Source organism: Pangasianodon hypophthalmus, chromosome 17, assembly GCF_027358585.1.
Source record: "Pangasianodon hypophthalmus isolate fPanHyp1 chromosome 17, fPanHyp1.pri, whole genome shotgun sequence".
In the NCBI taxonomy this organism is placed as follows: Eukaryota; Metazoa; Chordata; class Actinopteri; order Siluriformes; family Pangasiidae; genus Pangasianodon; species Pangasianodon hypophthalmus.
This window is the reverse complement of record NC_069726.1, coordinates 20,453,284-20,475,989: the sequence shown is the minus strand read 5'-3', so window position 1 is coordinate 20,475,989 and position 22,706 is coordinate 20,453,284. Positions and strand designations below refer to the sequence as shown.

The 22,706-nt window shown below is 39.0% G+C and overlaps 1 protein-coding gene across 2 annotated transcripts in view; it reads left to right on the top strand.

Moving 5' to 3' along the window:
- Positions 1–1,051: 1,051 nt before the first annotated feature.
- csgalnact1a (chondroitin sulfate N-acetylgalactosaminyltransferase 1a) overlaps positions 1,052–22,706 on the top strand; it is a 42,423-nt gene continuing 20,768 nt past the window's right edge. Inside the window, exons 1-4 of one of the 2 annotated variants that reach the window (XM_034312504.2) lie at positions 1,088–1,105; positions 4,603–4,701; positions 10,933–12,924; positions 18,827–19,043. In XM_034312504.2, coding sequence (XP_034168395.2) covers positions 12,240–12,924; positions 18,827–19,043 — 902 coding nt within the window. In that variant the 5' untranslated portion in view covers positions 1,088–1,105; positions 4,603–4,701; positions 10,933–12,239. Of the gene's footprint in view, positions 1,106–4,602; positions 4,702–10,932; positions 12,925–18,826; positions 19,044–22,706 lie in introns of both variants that reach the window. The other variant, XM_026942553.3, reaches the window with a different exon arrangement.

Sequence of the window (22,706 nt, the reverse complement as noted above, 5' to 3'; positions counted from 1 at the left end):
TTTGGTTGCATAAATAAATCAGAGACAGAATCAGATTTTTTAAATTGATGTTTAAGGTTAAATGTCACTGAGGAATTTTAGTTAACTTAACAAACTGGAACAAGCAAGAGATAAGAGTAGAATAGCAGAAAGAAAACAAATAGAGTAATAAAATGTTTACTTTTTACTTTTTGCCCCTTGGTATTGAGTCTAAGGGCATGTTCACACTTGGTGCGAATACTCAGGGCCGATTCTGGACTCATAATCACAGTGGCTGAACAGTGGCTCCTATTTCATATATGGCCTGGTCTTGAAAACAGTGTTTACACTTAATCGATTGTACTGAACTTGGGGCTGGAAAAAAACGCAAGTGAAAACAATCTAAGAGTAACTGCATTTCACTCTGATTATCCAGTGCATATTAATTGAATTAATTGCCATGTTTAAAGGTAAAAATTTATGGCCAAAACTTGATCATCACACCCATATGTGGTTCTTCCCCAAAGTTGGAAGAACACAATTGTATAGTCTTTGAATGCTGTGGCATTACAATTTCCCTTCACTGGAAAAAAGAAGCCCAAACCTGTTCCAGCATGACAATGCCTCTGTGCACCAAGCGAGGTCCATGAAGCCAGAGGAAGATCTCGAGTGTCCTGCACAGAGCCCTGACCTCAACCCCACTGAACACCTTTGGGATGAACTGGAATGCCGACTACATGCTAGGCGTCTTCGCCCAACCTCAGTAATGCTCTTGTGGCTGAATAAACACAAATCCCCGAAACCTAGTGGAAAGCCTTCCCAGAAGAGTGGAAGAGTTATTATAACAGTAAAGGGGGAACTGAATCTGGAATGGTATGTTTAACAAGCACATATCGGTGTGATGGTCAGGTGTCCATAAACTTTTGTCCATAGTGCCTAGCTTAACCAGGATTAAGCAGTTAGTGAAGATGAATGAGTTAATGTGTTAATGAATGAGCCACAACCAGCAATGACAGAGGGGGATCCCTTCCAATATGGCAACCCTAATTCAGCTCCTCTTTCATAGACTGCTGAATAGACCTTCTCAGTTCCTTGTACACTGACAGAACAGTTTCAGTGCTTTTCGTCTCATCAGACACACGCTGTGGTAAGTCATCACTGATTTCTCACAGCTTTCTTACAGATTTGGGGTTTATTACACTTAGTTTAAGTGATGCAAGCTCCTAAAACTGAAGCTCCTCAGACTGAAACTATAGCTTAAGGACATGCTTCTAAAACTAAAGTTTAGGTAAGAACACAATTTTAAAACCACAGCTGACATAAAGGCATGTTTTTTAAAACCATACTTGCTTGTAAAAACTATAGTTTAGATAAGGACATGCTTCTCAAACTACAGTTTATATGAGACAAACCATAGACACATCCTGTGGTCTTTAATATATAACTGAACTCCTATATTACAGGAGATTTAAATAATTTGTGGGTTTGGGTAAGATAGACTTCCAGGACTTGTTAACTAAATTGGCCTTAAAGCTCCAGTGCCTGTCTAAAAAAGCAAATTTATGTTAAAAAAAAAAAAGTGATTAAATAGAATTTCCCCCAAAACTACTTTTTTAATGGCTGAAGCCCAGCGCAACCCTCTAACACCACTGAGGCATTCCTGTGTACAATACCTGAGTAAACACAGCATACTGAAATGTACTATACTTAACCGTGTGTGTGTGTGTGTGTGTGTGTTGATCGTTATAAAGGTTTTCAGGATGCCATGGAGCATTACTGCTGCAGTCTTGGCATTTCAGAGTGAAAAGAGATAATGTCAGGCAGGCACACACACACACACACACACACACACACACACACACCGCTCAGCCTGGAGCAGTTTGGTTCAGTGCATTTCAGTATTGAGTGTATTTTCATTATATAGAGGTAGAATTAAACCAGCTGTTATGACAGTTAGACTCATTATCCTTTTTCTTCCTTTCTAGCTTCTCCCTCTCTCTTACACACTCACACACACACACACACACACACACACACACACACAAACACACACCCCTTAATATCCTAACATATTAATGCATCTAATTAATGGTATGCCTTGACCTAAATCTACCCCTAACCTTAGCATCAGTAACTAAAACCTTTTAGTTTTTTTTAAAAAGAAAAGCTTTTTTTTTAAGGTAAAAAAGCAGTTTTCCTCATGGGGACCTGCCTAATGTGCCCACAAGGTCAAAACTATCAGTTATTCCTATCTTTGTGGGGACCATACACACACACACAGCGCAGCCGGATGTACTTTAGTGCATTTCCATATGTCATGTTTTTTATATAGAAATTGAATTAAACCAGCTGTTATGACAGTTAGACTCATTAACCATTTTCATTTTGTCTTGCTCACACACACACACACACACAGAGTGAGTGCACTATGCATTCCAGAAACGTGTGGGATTCAGTTATACAGCTATACCACGCGCTAGATAAGATATGGAATACCAGCTCTTCGACATCCTAAGTATTGCACTATATTGCAAGTGTGTGCTTAGATTCTTGTTCTGGGCTGACAGGAGTGAAACCCGATGTGGTCCAATGTGGTTTGTAGCCCATCCACGTCGAGGTTTGATATGTTCTGCATTCTGAGATGCTTTTCTGCTCACCACGGTTGTAAAGAGTGCTTATTTGAGTTACTGTAACCTTCCTGTCAGCTCGAACCTGTCAGCTCATTCTCCTCTGACCTCTCTCATCAGCAAGGCGTTTACACCTCCAGACCGCTGTAGAGTCTGTTCTGCACCATTCTGTCTACAGAGTTTACACAGAATGGTGTGAATAACAAAAAACATGCAGCGAGTGGGCACAGAAGATTGGAACATTTGAACATTGAAGATTGGAAAACATGGTTAGGTCTTTTATCTTCAACTGTATAAGTTTTAGTGTACAGGTGTTCTTATTAAAGTGGCCAGTGTGTGAATAATTGTGTTTAATTTCATTGCGTTTCAACCGTAATCACTCATTAGCTTCGTAGCTGGGATACACACCTCATTAGATGTTCCTGACTGGCTAACATAGCCAGAATGTTATAATTGCAGTGAAGACAAATATGAATATTGTTAAAAAACGTTTAAAAAAAAGAAAGGCTATGAGACAGACGATTAACTTCCTTCTGTAAACACATTCCTCAGTCAGAGTGTATGGTTTTGTCAGCCACGTTTTTCACACTTTCATGGAATTCTCTTCATGAATTATTGCCTTGCCGTCTCACAGAAAGAGACGTGATGCTCCTACAGATTTATCCAAAATAAGGAACTGAAGAAGAAAGTTGTCCTTATGTTGCCTGTTGAATGAGTTTATTTTAGGAGCACGTCCTTCCTCTTGAAATGATCAAAACACTATCTAGTTGAGAAGGATGGTCTACACGGAGTTTCACAGTTAGCAGTTCTCAGTTAGTGCTTTCCTGCTATAAGGTTACATTAGCATCAGTTGGGAGCGATGCTGCAGGAGGCTTCATGTGTCTCAGAGGAAGCACGCTGTAGCCCTGGTGGCTGATGGAGATCCAGATAATGAGGTGGAAAATGGAAATAACCAAACTGGAAGAAAACAGATACACTTAAGAGAATCTTGTATATCACAATTTTGTGAAAAGGTATATAATCTGGAATTTGTTAGCTAAAATACTCACTGAAGTGAGATTTATTTCTATAGCTTAGCGCCTGACCTCTAACTCCTTAACAATATCGCCTCTTTCTTTTCTTGTGTAAAATGAAAAAAAATTACTTTTACAAACATAAGTATTCTGCCATGGCTATCTATGTACTAAACTTAGTGGTTATTATGTACCATGTAACCATTAGCATCATGCTAGCTACCAGCTTTCATTCATTATTAGCTTTAGCATTAGGAGTGTATATTAATCATTTGTATCATGTTATATGTGACTTGGATGTAAGGTAACTTGAATGGAAACAGCAGTGAGTGTGTGTGTGTGTGTGTGTGTGTGAGTGTGTGTGTGTGTGTGTGTGTGTGTATGAGAACTGATTTGGTATTTTAGCGGGAGCACAGATGGCAGAATGAGGAGATCCAGCTTAATGAAGGGGAGCGAGAATCACCTGAGGCCTGAAAACACACATCAAACACTCCTTTCTCTCCTCCATTCTCTCTCTCTCTCTCTCTCTCTCTCTCTCTCTCTCTCTTTCTCTATCTAATTCTTTTCGCCCACATCTGTTCCCTTTTCTCACATTTTCTTCTCTTTCATCTCTACTATCTATTGCATTTCCTGTCTGTGGGCAGTGTGTGTGTGTGTGTGTGTGTGTGTGTGAGACACCTGGAACAACTTTCTTGGTGCCGTCCTTCACTTCCAGCTGTAAAACCAAATGGCCTCCCTTTCTTTTTATCTTTCTCTCATTTTTTTCAATCTGTCCATCTCTATTTCTCTTTCTATCTCTGACACGTTCTCTTCCTTTCCCTCTTATACTCCCTCTCACTGTTTCTCTCTCTGTCTCCTTTTTTTATTCAAGTTCCCCTTTGCATTGTCAATTGTCTCTTTCCGCTTTCTTTATCCTTTCTTCTCTCTTCCTTTCTTTTTCTTTCCTACATTTTTCTTTTTCTGTTTATGTCTATATGTTTCACTTTCTCTCTCTCTCTCTGTAGTATTATCTCTCTCACTCATCTTGTGCTGGACATGGGGGCGGAGTCATGCTGGAAGAGACCACGCCCATCAGGAAAGAAACGTTTCATCACATGATTAAGGTGATCAGTGAGAAGGACTGTGTATTGATTTGCAGTGATGCTTCACTCTGAGAAGACGAGTGGACACAAACCATGCTGGCGAATTGAATAAACGCCCCTACAGCGTAACAGAGTCACCATTTTAACCTTTAATATGTCACCCTTCTGTAGTTTTATTAGCTGTAGGACTGAATATCGTGCAGTAGGAAATGCTTTAGACAGAAGGGATATGAGACCATGTGTGAGACAGGAAAAAGCGAGAAAGAGGGAGGATGAGCAAGAGAAAGATCAGCCAAAGTTTAGAACATGAGAGAGGAATAGGAAGAATGAGAGAGACAAACAGAAAGTCTGAGAAAGAGGGAGGAAAGGCACAAAAGGCTCAAAAAAGAGAAGTAGAAGGATAAGTGAGTGGGTGAGAGACAGAGAGAGCAAGAGAGAGAGAGAAAGAAAGATTTTGCCATCTTTGCCCTGCAGACAGGAAACAGTCTAAGAGGGAGGAAGTTGTTAAAGAACACAGGGACGGAGAGGTGACGCGTCTCTGCCTCTGTCTCTGTTTCTCTCTCTCTCTCTCTCTCTCTCTCTCTCTCTCTCTCTTTCTGTGATTGTGTTTGCCCCTCTCTCTGCTCTCTACATTTGTCTGTCTGTCTGTCTGTCTTTCAGTACAACTCTGTTTTTCTTTTACTCTCTCTTCATCTCCGGTGTGTGTCTTTCTGGGTGTGTTTGCAGGAAATGTGTGCAAATGTGCGTGTATATGTGTGTGTGTATAAATTGCCTGTGATGGCATAAACAACATACTTTCTATGCATCTTGTGTGTGTGTGTGTGTGTGTTTGTGTGTGTGAGAGAGAGAGAGTATGCAGTGGCTGCAGTGTGTCCGGTGTGAACCGTTCTGCTGTGTTAAATGGTGAGTGTGTACGATTACTCAGGGTTTCCACGTGCTGATGCCAGTGAGATCATTACCCTGTGAAAAACTTGGTGTTTTTAAATTGATGCACACAAACACTTGAAGCCATAACAGCAGTTTTAATGCTTTGTGTGTCAAATCTTGTGATGTATTGCATAGAAGGATGTCGCTATTTGTAATATGTGCAACATGAGAAGTAAAAACCAAGTTGATAAATAGTTATAAGATTAATAAAATCGATTTAATATCAGGTATAGAAGTACATAAAAGTAACAGTGAAGAAATGAGGTCTGAATAGAACTGAATAGCTCAGACGCTCAATAAAAAAAACGCCAACGGAGGAAAAATCCTGCATCATTTCCTGTGTGTGTTACAAAGCCAGCAGAACTGGAGTTCAGAGAATAATGAGACTGGGATAAATTAGCCGTATTTGCTAACTAGACAGTTCCTGAAGACATCTGCAGGCTTTTAGTGTAATTAACCCTATCTGCAGGGCGTGTTGAGTTGTGTGTGATCTGTAGGATAAAGGAGGATGTTAAGTAACTAAATAGACATTCCCTTGAATCCAGAAGCTTGCTTTTTACTTAATTAATCATCAAAAACTAATACATAATCCATTCTGAGTTGTACTGTATTGTATTATTATCCCTACTGCCTTCAGCCAATGTATCAGACTTGGACGTATATTAGTGTAGACATATAACAGAATACATTAATTTGTGAGAAGTAATGAATAAAACAGTTGGGGATATTCTGTTATAGGAAAATAATCAAGACAGGATGGTGTGATACGGTCCGACATGAAGCTGAGTTACCCCAACAGAGATTCTTTTTTAGTGCAACAGCATGTCTGGAAGTGTTTTATTCCTCTTATACCACACCAATTTGACAACACTGACAACTTTTTAGTTATTAAAAAAGTCACATGATAATTTTTATCCGTGTAATGTTGTGGAATATCTCTGAAACAAGTTCCTGTTATCGCTTACTTTAACACTTACACCTATAAACAGTCATCCCCTCACTAACCCCTCTGTTATTTCTCTCTGTTAAAGTTAAAATGAAAAAAAAAATTAAGAGAAACTGCAAACTCCACTGTTTGGAAGACTTTCCTGTAGTGGAAAATATGAAGTTACTGATACCACCCCGAAGCAGATTATTTTCCGATAACAGCATGTTTTTTAATGCAGTTATTATTATGGAAAGTGTCCGCCTAAGTCCCTGTTTATGAGCTGTTACACAACAGAATATCTTATATCAGATAAAAGCTGTTATCATATTTCAGGAAATGCAATGAAGGTTATTCTTGTTATTGAGCACATGTATACTGTAAATTTGGTACCTTTCATTTCTCTACACCTGAGCATCCAGCTGAGTCATTACCGATAGTGAAGGAAGACTCAAAAAGGTACAACAATTGCAAATTTATATTTGCATAAGAATTTGCAGTGGCTCAGGGGCGAAGTTAGTGGATCTATCTTCACACCGCTTCATTTGTATGAAATGGAATTAAATCCAACCACATCACATTATTACTGTAAAAACGCAACAGAAAAGGGTCGTATCACCAAGAGATCATAAGTTTAAATCTTGACAATGCCACAGTCATCCGTGGCCAGGAGTCCAAGAGAGCAAAACTGTGCTCTCTGGGTGGGAGGAGCATACTCTCTCTCGCCTGTCAATCACAGCGACACTAGCCAATCGTGGGTGTCTGTGGGATCTCATGTCTGTGGAAAAGGGCAGATAACGTTGTTCTTCCGAGTTTGTTATGCTGCCCAGTGATGTAGCATGAACAGCAGTTTGAAAAGATCCAAGTGGCTAGGTTCATGTGTTCATTAGAGGAAGCATGTATTAGCCTTCACCCTCCCTGGTTGGTAGCTGTCGTAGGATGGGGAGAGCTGGCTTGTGTGTCGAAATCAGCCAAGACTAAATTAGGCGGGGAGGAAACCCCTACTGCTGCAATTTAAAGTTACACTGCTTGTTATAGCAAGAAGCCAAAAATACAAATCTAACAAAAATGTGTTTTTTAATAATCATTTCAATTCAGTTCACAAAAAAATTTATAACAAAAAAGAATGAAATACAAGGGAAAAAACACTATTATGTATTTATATGATATCAGATTACACAAGGAGAACTTTCTAAAAATAATAAAAAAAACTATGTAATAAGAAACTGCTAAAATGAACAATGAGGAACAACAGAGACAGAATCACAATCCTGAATACCCCACACACACAAACACACACACACAAACCCAAGATGGACTGTCTATTTAAAATATCAGTCTATGCTAGCTAGCAAACATTAGCCAGTGAGCTAAGCTAACATTACCTAATGTTGCCTAGCTTTATCTCCTATTTAAACTTGCCATACTTACCCTGCTTCGCTACAATCATTGATGCCAATCATTATTTTTAATGAAATTTAGGATGACAGAGTAATGAAAGAAATTAAAACAAAAAAATTGCTATATGATGTTTCTTTGCTGCTTCTGGTAAATATTTTAGCAGCTCGTTTTACAGTAAAGTTAATGATACCGTATGTTTACTGTGTAATTACAGTATATTCACAGCAGATGATACACAGTCAGGACTGTAAATAGTTTCCCAAAATACCAGGTGGGCTACAGGAAATCTCTCTAAAGCACATTTACCTCATGAATTTGGTTTGAATACAGTATTGTACTATAGAAATTTCAGAAGTTGTTTACAGTGTAGAAACTGAGAGATGTTATATATTTACCAGTAAATTCTCTACTTCATTAAAATAAATGTAAAAAGGTGGCATAGAAATTGAAATTTACATCATTTTCTTCTTCTTTGGTGGGGTTATTGGCAGGTTGCAGAGAAATTAGTAATGCAGCGTCATGTGTTTAGAAAGAAATGTGATTCCTACTTGACTCATAGAGCCAGTTTTGCCATTACCACATGAGAGTTTAACATGTAAACAAGCTGAATGAAGTTTTGGGAAAATAATAATAGCCAAAATTATAGTGTCTGCCCATTGAATAAGACCGTTTTAAACTTTTGATTAGTAAAAATGGGTAGAAGTAGGTTTAATTGATTTATAGTAATCTCATAATGAGAAATGTTAGATACATGTGCATGCACCTTATATACCTTAGGTAAGCAATAAAACACTTTGAGTGTGCTATTATAGGAAAATAATCAACAACAGGGTGCCCAACGTGGGTGCCTTAATCAACCGTTAAGTTGATTATTTCCCAATAACAGCAAGTTCTGGTGTGTTTTATTCCTCTTATACCACAGCAATTTGGTATTTATTACATTTTTTTTATTAAATAAAGAAGAACATGTCATACTTTTTATCAGTTTATAGTTACATTTAATGCTATGGAATATCCATTAAAGAAGTTGGTACATTGGAGGAGAGAATGGGGAAAAAAGAGGAGAAGTTCCTCAAGACAGAGAAAAGACAGAAGAAGAGTGATGGAGAGGTTATCAGAGAGGAAGAAAGAAGAAAAGAGAGGAGAGGAAGAGGAGAGAAGGTGAGGGATGAAAAGAGGACAATGATAATAGAGGAACAGGGAAAAGAGGAAGAAGAAATAGAGAAGATGGAAGGAGGATGGATGGATGGAGAAGAAAATGAGGGTTAGCAAAGGAATGGGAAAAGAGGTGAACAGGAGAAAAAAGAGATGAACAGGAGAAGAAGGGGGAAGTAGATAGAAGTAAGAGGAGAGAAAGAGATGGCAGGATAAAGAAAGTGAGGAGAAAATGGGAAATATGATGAGAGTTTGGACTCACTGGGAAACTCACCATGTCACTCACCTGAGGTAGAGAGACATAGAGAAAGAGGGAGAGAATGATAGAGAGCAAGATAAAGAAAGAGAGAGTAACTGATCACTCAAAAGGGTGTGCTAACTCTCCTACCTGCTCTAAAAGTAGGTTAATGAGTGTGTGTGAGAGAGAGAGAGAGAGAGAGAGAGAGAGAGTGCATTTGGTGGGTCACGTACCCAAATGTGTGTATTCCTGATACACCCCTGCTCTCAGTGCTAACATAACTAGTCCTTTCATTCGACCCAGTCTTTACTTGTAAAAGAGCTGATTGTGTGGTAGTCATCACACACACACACACACACACGTGTGTGTGTGACAGGCAATCACATGCACTTTACCTCCTCTCTTGAGTTCAACTTCTTTTCCAACAGCCCTTTTCTGTTTGCCGATAAACCATGCATCTGTGTGTGTGTGTGTGTGTATGAATGCCTCGTCTTTTGCCCGTATGTTTGCTCAGCTCACAGTACGCTTCTTCTTTTCCCTCATGAGGTCGTTTTTAACACTGCCCTCTCACTTTCACACGTTCACAGGTCGCTCTAAAACAAGAGCAGTGTGTTTTCACACTGAAACCCCGTGCACTTTGCTGCCTCAAATATATCACACACAGCTTGTTTTCACTTCTCTATTTATTCAAACCTGTTTGATAAAGTCAAGCTGGTATTGCATAGACATTAATCTTTAAGTTTCATGTTTAAGCCCAAAACTGTACAGAAAGTAGAAGGGTAACTACTAAGGAGGTAAATTCCTGTTAAAAGTCATTATACGTGCATTTTATGTCAAATTTATAATTTATATCAGCCAATTTCGTAACCTGTGTGCTGCTCATGTGACATTTGCAAATCATTATTCACACAGTCTGTTTGTAAAAAACTAAATTTTAGACTTGGCCAGTTAGCTCTCGGGAGCATTCCACTTGGCCCCACTCCTTAATTGGCCCCACCCCAGATCTCTTGTGCAAGCGTCCCCAGCTCTCTGCGACCTGGCCCCACCCCCTCATCTCTCCGTCCACTTGGCTCCACCCCGTTAGTTGGCTCTGTTCTCTGTTCTTTGGAGTTGTACCCATGTCCACTTCAGTGTTTTGTGACCATACACCCAGCCCCATCCCTTCAGCTCTTTAGAGCAATCCAAATGGCCCAACCCCCTTTTTTGGCCACACCCACAGGTCTCAGAGTCATACACCTGTCCAAGTCTCCTCAGATCTCTGTAGCTACACCCCTGGTCCCACTTCCCTGGTTCAACTCTTTCAAGCCATCTACGTAGCTCCACGCCTTAACTGACCCTGCCCCAGATCTCTGGAGCTATATACCTGGTCCCACCTCACCTCACCCCACCCCACCCCAGCCCTCTAGACTCACTGTTACTTGCAATATCTACATTTTTTCAAGATTATAAAATAGGATTCATAGCTGTAATATGAACATTGCAGATATATTTATATACAGGTTTCTTTGTAGTGAGCTCACACTTGGACCTAACTCTAGACAGTCTGGCTTTTATTCATTAATTCCTCTCTCTCTCTCTCTCTCTCTCTCTCTCTTTCTCTCTCTAGGTAACACAAAAGAAGATGAAATATGCAGGAGGCTTATATTAAACACAGAAGATAGCGTGGATACAAACTGCTGACTGAGGAAGATGAAAAGTGTCTGCTCACGGAAATGAAAATCTTCTTGGACATCTAACGATTCTCAACATGTCCCATTTTGAGTCATACAAAGGAGAAGTATGCTGACTCTTCTGATTTAAGCTCAAAGAAGCATGATATGAACCTGGACATGTGAATTACTCAATGAACAGTTTCTCGACAGGTGTCATTACTGAGGGTTTAACGGTGCGAAGTGGCGTGTTTTGTGTCATCACAGCAGGACTGAGCTGTTTTAGCCACAGCCAAATCTCCACTAAAGTAGCCTCGTTCTAAAAGACAAAGGACAGGCTTTAACATGACTTGAAATACAAGAAACACACATGTGTAGGTGTACCTTTATGTAGCTGACTCAATCAAAACAAAAACCTCCTCTTTCTTATCTCAAAGAAATTTATCTTTAGGAGCAATAGCTGCTTAACCAGATTGGAGGTTCTCGAGCTGGGCCGAAATGTGACTGAAAAGAACATGCGAATGAGAAGGCGAAATTAGGGACAATCAGATCTGTTTTGGAACAAGTGTATCTTTAGCATCCTTTAGTAAGAGAGTGTTGCTCACTCAGACAAACCCTCCTCTTCTCCACTTCATGTCAAAGTCAGCATTAGCAAGAACAACAGTAATGGCTTATTTAGCATTTCATTCTTTTGTCTTAATTTCACATCTAAGATAAAGCAGACATTACTATAAACACATGACGTATCTGATTATATTTCTATGTGAAATGATAACTTTTTTGCTAAAGACCACAGTGGCATGTTGATCTGCTGTTCCATTTCATATCAACCAGAAAGCCTTAGCAAGTATCTACTTGACAAGCTTTTAGTATGTTGTCTCACTTCAGCATCTAAGATAAAGCTGTGGGAAGGACAGAATTATATTTGTGTGATATATCACACTGTGTTTGAAACGACAATACTATCCAATTAATTTGAATTACCATTTCATATCAAAGATAGCTTTAGCAGAGGTAGCATTAACTGCTTAATCAGTGGTTTGTCCCACCAATGTGTTAGATATAGATATATGTGTGAAACACATTGTCACTGTATTTTGCTAGAAATGTTGCTCAGAGGATAGCTTTAGCAAGCACAACAGGAACTACTTGACCGACTGTGCCATTTCATTTTTAAGCTATCATTAGCATTAGCATACGACAGCAGTAACCGCTCAATTAGCTTACTGTCTAAGATAAAACTACATAATGGATATGACTATACATGTGTGTATGTGACACTGGTTTGTTCGAGATGTTGCGCAGAGGATTGTTTTTGTGGCTCTCTCGCGTCTGTGGCGTTTTAGTCCTCGTTTGCTGCTTTCTTTCTCTCCTCTATGTCATCACTTGCAACCCTCATACCGATGACCCCTTGGTGGCACCCAGGCTGGGCGCACCAGGCTCTCCAAGAGGGCCCGGGGTTCCTGGTGTTCTCAGCGGCGCCCCCTTGGGTTCATCAAGCCACGAAAACTATCAAGCTTTGCTTCAGGAACGTGAGGAGCAGCAACGGCAACACATTTCCAGCCTGAAGAAGCAAATCGCAGAACTGAAGGAAGCCCTGCAGGAGCGAGTTGAGTGGCCAAAGGAGCTTCAGGAGAAAACGGGCAATGCAGCGACTGATCTGAATGAGTTTCTCCGCACCCAAATGGGCCGGGCAGAGATAAGTGCAGGTGTCCGCTTGCCAAATGAGTATGCTGTGATTCCATTTGACAGCTTCACGCTGCAGCGTGTGTATCAGCTGGAGACAGGACTCACACGCCATCCTGAGGAAAAACCAGCTAGGAAAGATAGACGCGATGAGATTAACGAAGTGGTGGAGAGCGCCGTGCACACACTGAACTCGCACAAACACAATATGGGAGATAAATTTAGTGCAGACAAGGTGTACAGCATGGCTGATTTCATTGAAGGTAAGTTTGGTTCAGCTGAATTGGTTCATGAGCTGTTTGACTCTGGTAATAATGGATGGTGCTAGTGTGACGTAATTTTGGAGGGAACATTGTAGTTTAGTTTGCTAGCTGACTTGTTTGGGTTTTGGATACTATGAGCAACAAATTACATTAAGAAAATGATGAGGCAAAAGTTCAGTGTAACAAAAAAAATGTGCAGAATTGCCAATGTTAAAAGTTGCTATAGCATTGCCAGCAAAGAGTTACAATTTTCATAAATGAAATGAAATTAGCTAAACTATTTTATTGACCAAGTAGTGGATCAGCACTGATAAGTTGCTGCTTGTTATGAGTTTGTTGGAAGCAAATAATTGAAGAAAGTTTGTATTTGATAACAGGACCGAAGTGTTTACAAGAACAAATAGTTGGTCAGGAAGCATTCTTTTGATTAGCTATTTGCATTTAGCAGAAGAAGTAACATCAGTTATGAATGTAGCTTTGGTTTGACTAGCTAACTTTAACTATCTGCTTTAGTTAATCGGGCCAACATTTCCAATTAAATATCAGTTTGGTTCACAATCTATAAACTTTCACAAACTTTGGATATTCAGCACCACAGAGTACATTGTTGTGTAGTGTAGCTTGACCTTCTTTTATCAAAAAATTCAAAAGGTTTGCCTAGATAAACTTACCTCAAAGTGAAATTAACTACTAATTCCTTATCTCTCTTCCCCACACTTTCCCATTCAAGTGAACTTTTTTGTCCCCAAATATTTTTTCTGATTAACTGATATCAAATTAAGCTAAATTTTAAAACACAGTTCTGTCGTATTGCCTGAAGAACACAACAGCCAGGTTTCCAGTGAGTTTCCCCTCAGGAAATCCTGTGATATGGGGAGCATGTGTGTGTAAATGCAGCAGGAAACAAAACCAGCTGCTTTATTGTGCACAGCTGAGCCATGTCTCTCACACACACACACACAGAGAGAGAGAGAGAGAGAGAGAGAGAGAGAGAGAGAGAGAGAGAGAGAGAGATACACAGAGTTACGCATAAACACAGCAGGGCAAAGTTCCACACAAAGGTCACACACACACACACACACACACACACACAACGGAAATAACCAATTCATCCACTGAAAACTTCACACACCCACGTCAGAGTGTGTCATGAGTTAAGCTCTTCAGTATAACATATTGGAAGAGTTACATTATCTATGAGATTTGGTAGCTAAATATAGCACCACAAAACTTAACAAAGAAGGATTTGTGTGGAAAGTGAAAAGTCACAGAATCCATATACTCTTCAGCCAAAGTTAATTTGTCCTCGTCTTGAAAAATACTTTTGTTTACATTCAAAACTGTAAAGTTTTCTCAGAAATCCTGTCAAGTTAGCTATAGCTAGCTGGCTAGAGTTAGCAGTGAATATAATGAACATTTATGAAAAGGACTTTATCTAAGGAACCCTGTCAGGTTAGCTAGTAGCATTAGCAGCGATGATTATAATTGATTATGAAAATACCCTCAGTAATATTGTCAAGTTAGCTCATTAGCCAGCTAGTAATTAAGCACTACCACTGAAGATTGTAAACATTTGTTTTTATACGACCTAAAAATCCTCTCAGAAATCCTGTCTAGTTATCCTGTGTGCTGGATATCATTAGCACTACCACTGAAGATTATAAACATTTATTTTTATACGACCTAAAAAGCCTCTCAGAAATCCTGTCAGGCTAGCTCATGTTAGTCAGCTATGTAGCCTTAAAAGTGAAGATTATCAGCTTTTATGAATATGATTTAGTTGTTGCACAAAGCTGTTCAGGTTAGCCAGCTTTTAACTTTTAGATTAGCTAATGTTAGATAGCTACCTAGCATTGACAGTGAAAATTGTGAATATTTATGTATATATTCAGAAAGTATCTCAGAAAAATTCCTGTCAGTGAGCTCGTGTTTGCTATGTGGGTAAAAAAATCTCTGAGGAAAAAACACTATGCCCTGTTCTCCCAGTGTCCATTTGGGTTTCCTCCGATTTCTCTACTTTCCTTTCATTGTCTAAAAACATGCTAGTAGTTAGATTGCGTATGCTAAATTGACCCTAGGTGTGAATCAGTGTGTGAAGGAGTGTGTGCGCGCCTGGTGCCCTGCAGTGGACTGGCTTCCCATGTAGGGTGTTTTCCCCGCCTCACATCCAGTGTTCCCAGGATAGATTCCAGTTACACAGTGATCCTGACCAGGATAAAGCAGTTACTGAAGTTGAATGAATAAATTAAAAACATGCCCTTATGAATGCAATGACTTCCTTTCTTTCACTTTGAAGACTTCCATATTACGGACTCAAAGACACATCTACATTCCCTCCTATGAGCTAAAGTCATTTCAGTATATGGCCTCAGTGTACAACAATTCCACATTACACTCAAAGACATGCTTTGATCTGTGATTTCCACATAATTCCTCCTGGGTCAGAGTAATGTTCTGTCACATTGCCCCAGATTGTCTCTTTAAACTGTATAACAGTACAATTGTAAGATCCCCAATCTGCCTTCAGTACTAACTGATAATTAGTAAAAGCAATTCTGATGGAAATGAAGCGGTAAAGTTGTTAAGTTGAGCACATAGAGCTGCATGTTCTCGTATTGTTCCCGTTTCAGTAGGAGGTGGCATTAGGAGGAAGTGGGGCAGGGTGCAATCACAGCATGCAAGACTTGTTTAATCTCGTCGCTTTTCCTGTTATTGACATCCGTTGACTGAACATGACGTTGTTGTGTGTTAGTAGAATCTTGCTGAAAGTGTGATTCCATGTGACACACTGTCCTTTATGCCTTTTTTTCACATGTATTTTCATGTTATTTTTTTCATACTTGTTACATTTCACATAAAATTATATAAAAACCTGGAGTGGGATCTTTGCCTACCTGGATCCTTCTTACCAACATGGGGCTCCTGTCCAATATAGGGCTTCTGACAACAATAGGTTTTGCATCAGCATGGAGCTTTGGTCAGTAAGAGGCTTTTGCCCAGCATGAAGCTTTTGCCCATCCAGGGGCTTCTCCTCAACCAGGAGCATATGTCCAAATTGGGGCTTAGGCCAGCAGGAGACCTTTGCCCATTGTGGCCCTTCTGCACACCTAGGTGTCCTGCTCAAAAATGGGGCTTTACCAACTGGAAGTTTCTGCTCAACGTGTGACCTCTGCCCATCATAAAGCTTTGCACAACCAGGGGCTTCAGCCAGGAGGAAGCTTTTTCCCAGCATGGGGTATTGCCCAGCAGCAGGTTTCTGTCCAATATGGGGCTCTGGCCAACTGAAAGCTTTTTCCTAACACAGGGCTTCTGCCTAACCAGGGGCTTATTCCCAAATTGGGGCTTTGGCCAGCAGGAGGATTCTGCGCAACATGAGGCTTCTGTCCATCCTAGAGCTCCAGGGTCTTCATCTAGGATTCTTTTGCCTAGCATAGGGGTTTGCCCAGCAGGAAGGTTTTGCCCAACAGAAGGCTTCTGCCCAACATAGGGCTTTGCCAACAGGAGGCTTCTGCCTAACCAGGGGCTTTCCCAGCAGCAAGCCCAAATTGCTTCTGCCCAAATTGGGGCTTTGGCCAGTGAGAGTATTTTGTCCAACATGGGGCTTCTATCCACATAAGGGTTTCTACCCATCCAGGGGCTTCTCTACTCATTTACTTCCTCCAAATTGTGTGACATTTATAAGTAAGTGTGTGATTCACACCCCTGATAACACAGATATTAATTTCAGGTCGCATGACTGACACTAGAGATATGAGCTGGTGTGTAAAGATTTTAGGATATCCCAGTACGTAGTTGATAGTGACCAAGACAGTGTTCTTTACTCATCTTATTCCTTTACGTCTACTGCAAGGCATTCTGGGTGTGTGTGGGTCAAAATAGTGTCAATAGACTTCAAGAGAGAAACTGATTAGAACCACAATCATGTTAACTGTAATGAAATTTATAGTTTCTCTGGTTCTGATTGAGTGCCTTCTGGGACCAAGACGTCTTCAGAATGTTACCAACAGCTGAGGCAAAAGGGAAGTTTAGACAAGTGAATTTAGACAAGACTTTCATGCAAACCTTTGTGTCAACAGGGTTTCCTCCTTGAGCAAAGAGTCTGTAAGTCTGTGCGACTTTGATTTCCAGTCTGAACAATAGATCCTGTGATGCCATTCAGCACAGATCCGTTAAAATGCTTTTGTTGTGTAGCTGTGAGAAAACGACACCAGTGTTGATGGATTTAAGCGTTTAATAAAAGAAATTGTGTTTATCATGGACCCATGTGTGACAGTTTTCCAGCTGTTCCTCAACTCACCAATGCTGAGATGAAGCCAGAGAGAGTGATGTACATGGTGAGGAATGATTGAGTAAGCATTTGCCATTGTTTACAATATTACCATGAGTCTATTTTTATTCAAATAAAATTAAGCTGTTTACCCATACTTGTTCTCACTGGGCAGCAATTTGTTGAAGACTCATCGTTCATCAGCTGCTTTCTAGTCAACTAAACATAACACAATTAAATAGGAATAGCTTTTGTATCACAGTGCAAGCTTAATAGCTTACGGAAGCACTGAACTGCAAGGTGTAAAAAATATTTTTTCATTTGCTTTGTCATTATTTTGACTTACTCAATCATTATTTTGTCTTAGTATCTTGTTATTTTTACTAAGTTGATTTTTTTGACTTAATGTCTTGTTATTTTGACTTACTAAGTTATTTTGGCTTAGTATCTCGTTATTTGGACTTACTAAGTTGTTATTTTGACTAATACATTATTTTGACTTACTAGTACATTATTTTCACTTACTAAGTCATTATTTTGACCTAGTATCTGATTATTTTGTCTAACTAATACATTATTTTGACTTACTAATACAAAATAATGACATAGCAATTGAAAAAACAAATTCACACCTTGCCTTCAGGACTTCCGTAATAGCTAAACATAACATTTGGTTAGCTAATATCATACTTCATTGATCACTAGCTAGCTGTGCAGCCTCTCTTTTTGTCTTTCTCTTGAAACTAATAAAACTAACAAAAAAAAAGGTGCAGATTGTCATGTTGCCAAGAAACCAGAAAGCACAAACGCCTCTGTCCTGAAGGCTTTCCCATGTCAGAAAACTTAAAGTTACAGCTTTACCTCTGACAGCTCTTTCTTTCAAGTCTGTTGTCTCAGTATGCCTCCGTTCAAATCAGCAGCAATGCGGCGTGACAAAGTGGCTGGAAGTGATTCATTTTCATTGTAAGCTGGTGTTTTTGTGGTTCTTTTTGGGTACATTAAACATTTTAAGCCTGTCAAATAGGCAGCAGAAATCGTGAGAAGCAAAATGTTGTTTTTGGCTCATTCTGACATGATCATGATGTGCTGCAGAGATGCATTTTATACACAAGCATCCCTCCAGAATTTTTATTTTTAGTGAGAAGACATTTGATTTGTGATCAAATAGATAGTTTTGTATATGTTCTGTAGCTAGCTTATGAATCCTTGGCAACTGACAGAAACTAAAGATAGGAACGCCCACTAACGACCAGCTTAGAGCGACTTGAGCAGTGTGAGGTGAAAAATCGTTGGTGGTCTGAGTACTGTTAACAATGAAAATGTTTTGAAGCGTCTTCTGGTCATGCGGCTCACAGAACAGATACACACCATCTCCATGACACTATATATATATATTGCCCTGTGCTTTTTCACACTTGTGCATGTGAGTAAAATGTACAGTTGTTATCTAAAGAGTTTGAGAGGACAGGTGTTGATTGGATATCACAGTAGCATGAATAAGTGCCTTGTTTTTGTGCTTGTGTTATGATATAAAAAAAAATTATGTTAAGTCTAGTGTTATAGCAGTGATCTGACATAGAAGTAATAGTTCTGTGTCTTCTCTATCTCTCTCTCTCTCTCTCTCTCTCGCTGTAGGTCTAGCACGAACTGAGAAGGATAAAGGAACGCTGTACGAGCTGACATTCCGTGGAGATAGGAAAAATGAGTTCAGGCGTCTCGTTCTGTTTCGTCCCTTTGGCCCGTTGATGAAGGTGTCGAATGAACGTGTGGCGACGTCTCACACTGCCATCAACATCATCGTACCGCTTTCACAGAGAGCCGACAAATTCAAACAGTTCATGCATACCTTCAGGTAAAACCATGCCCTTCAGATACACCTACATCATCAGCAGGGTTTATTTTTCAAAGCACAGGTGAGACTATATGTAGGTGTATTAAATATAGTGGTGTATATGTTTAAGTAATTGTAATGTAAGTAATTAAACATATCATTTAGGGCTGCGTAATAAGGCAAGGTGTGCTGTTATAGGAAAATAATCAACAACGGCTTGATGTGATGTTAGTTATCATACCAAAGTTGAATATTTTCTATAACAGCATGCCCCATAAACAAAATTGTTTATTTCTTCTTATACCACATTAATTTGCCAAGACACATCACATTTTTTATCCATTTATACACTATTTATATTAATGTTGTGGAACGTCCTCAGAACAAGTTACTTCCTGTTATCACTTATGTTATAGCAGCTATAAACAGCTGTTCCCTCACCAGCCTCTCTTTTTAATAAATGTAGCTTTTCATGTTACTTATAAACTGCAAACGTGAACGTCCTGAAGACTTTCACGTGGTGGAAAACTTTAAGAAACACTGATACTGGAGACTCCTTCCTAAAATGGTAAATAAATGTCTCCTAACTGAAAGCTTCTCCATATCCAATTTCACATTATTCTTTTTATCTGTTTATGTGGAGCATCCTCCATACAAATCCCAAGTCACTATAGAAACTATGATGCATTAGAACGAGGGCTGTAAAATAAATTATGCTCAGAGCTGCTGTTATAGAAAATTATTCAACACCTGAACCTGACCAATCAGAATTGAGCATTCAACAATGGTGTGTCATAAATAGTTTGAAAATCATTATTGTAATGATTAGCCTTTGTGTTCAGTGTTGTAACGACAGGACGGGTAGGGGATGGGCCTGTGCTCTCAGAATGCTGATCATTTAAATCCAAAGAAACATAATATTTTAGAATGCAGGAATCTGTCAAAAACCTCTGATGTGCAAAGACATGTCACAGTGCTCCCCCTAAAGACGCCCTATTTCATTAGCATGACTGTGACTTTCAATAAATCTACTTGCAGAACTGTCAAAATTGACATACCTATCGGGAAGTCAATTGAGAAAGAGGAAATGAAAAGAGGTGAAAAAGAGGAAGCAGTTCATTATTAGCTAGAAGTATAGGTGCTTAGTTTGGAGAGTAAATAAACAGAATGTAGATTCATTGGACTGTAAATTAATTAATCTCATTTTCTTGGTAGAATTGGATGTCCAAAGTGTTTTAGATGTAGTAAATGATAGTAGAAGCAAAAGTGTGTGTTTTTCAGCCTACATAATGTAATCCGGATTTGTTTAACAAGGCAGTTGACCTACACAGTATTTAACTAGCAAGTTGTTAAGTTAGCATGTTGTTTTGGAGCCTAACAGCTTACAAGTCTATAGTATGAGTCAGAGAAATAATTTATCTCAGACAAACTAGACTAATTTATCGCAGACAGACTAGACTTGACTACAGGTAAAATATATAAAGTATTATTCCTATTGTGGCTACTTTCTAATGATATTATTTCCAAAGAGGAATTTGTGTAAAAAGAAATATAAAATCTTATGTGATGATATATTTCTGCGCATATACTAAGTCTTTTGAGTAATGTAATGGCAATGAACGTTAGACACTGGGAAAAAAAATGGCCACAGAAGGATCACAAGTACTCTCTGGAACTGCTTTTGTTTTCAGCTCTCATTTCACAGCTCTCTGACAAGTCACCAAATGTTTTATTAAGCCCTGTGAGTATCAAGAGCAACCTTAGACAGTCTGGATGCTATATCCACAAAATATAATTAATTCAAGTCATATTAATGAAGGCCAATTTTTAACTATATCGCATTAACGGTTCACGGATCGGGTGCATGTTACAATCTGTCCCCATCGTTTAGCCTTAATACTTCCTGCTAAAAGTAATTAGAATCTATTAGAGATTTCTAGTGGTTGTACTGGATTTTACTGTGTTTCTGGTGGTCTCTAATGTTGATTAATTTTCTATAAGAGCAGCTCTGACAGTAGTTCCAGCTGTAGTTCAGATGATAAGTTTATATAAGTGCACTCATTCTAATATGTCATCGTTTTTATAGTAACAGCTCATTAACAGGGTCTTGTATGGCGGACGAGCTATTTAATCAAAGTCTAATAATAAACATTAAGAATATGTGTTATTTAATAAACTCAAACACATAATCATTCATATGGTGAGGTTTTCTGTGTAAGAGATGTTTATGTAGCGTTTATGGAAGGAGTCTCCATTGACAGCGCTTTGTAAGAGTATGTTTTTCTGACTCAAGAAAGTCTTCAGGACAGAGGAGTTTGCGCTTTCCGGTTTCTTGGTAACATGAGAAGCTGCATATTTTTGTCTTATTAACTTTAAGAGAGAGTCTGGTGAGGGAACAACTGTTTATAGCAGCTATAACCTATGTGATAACTTGTCTCGAGGACATTTTGTAACATTAACTGTACCTATAAACAGATAAAAATCATCACACCACCCCAATCATCAAGAGCACACCCTGTTGTGTTTTATTCCTTTCTTAATGGAATGTGTTGTTCCTAATGGTTCCCGATGGCTTTTATATATTTTATTCTGATGGTAATCGTCCACCCATGAAAGAAAGCCTGGGATGGAAGTCTTCAGGATTCTGATGGAAACCATTAAACCCATTTCTGTTACATGACGGAAATTTCTTTTTTCTTTTATTTTCAGCAGGACTGTTCCAGCTTAGTAATTTTAAAGCATCTCAGAGGCTTTGTCATGCATACATGTCAAATGTTAATTTTCCAGTGTCTCTACTAGCAGGGTAATAGTGACACTGGAAAATTAACATTTGACATGTATTTGACTTGAAAACTGGTTTCAGAACTGGGATAAAAGCATTCATGGCTAATAGCAACTTTGGCTAACAGCAACATTATAGGAATAGCAACAGTAGGATAATAGTAGCACTGTCTCAGACGCCAATGGCTTTATGAGATTATGAAAAGGAATGTAGGTCACTAAAGAGTGCACACAGGATAGGGAGGGCTCTTTTATACATTATCTGATGGAAACTGTAATCGGGAAGCATTTAAAGCCTCTCAGACTCAGTACTGCGATCTCTTTAATTATGCATTTCTTCCCATTTAAAGGTTGTGCACTACATTTGAGTATAAATTGAATCATTGGCTGTATTTCAACCCATCGATGAGCTTCCTGTGAGACCACTGTTTAAATGTTAATGGCGGGATTTGTTACCTTCACTTTGCAAAAGATGTAGTTTACATTTTCTCGTACATTGACGATGGGATGAATTTTTTATTCTCTATATTGCATTCAACCTGCTCTGTTTGTTCATTTTTATTTCTCAACAAGCACAGTAAAATGAAAAAAAAAAAAACATAAGAAATGATTGAATAACTAACAAATTTAATGTATAGTTCAAGTACATAAATTCGCTCTTGACTCTTAGTAATACACATGAGCTAAACACACGTCATGCGTTTTTTAGAGTCTGGATAAAAGGAAACACAGGATAGGAACGAGGGGTAGGGAAAGAGTGATTTTTGTGTTTAGTGGCAGTAAGGGCTCAGAGGTTAAGGCTTTATTGTACTTATCAGACGGTTTGAATCCCAGTAACACCAAGCTGCCACTGTTGAGCAAGACCCTTAACCCTAAGGAATATAAAAAAAAAAAAAAAGCCAA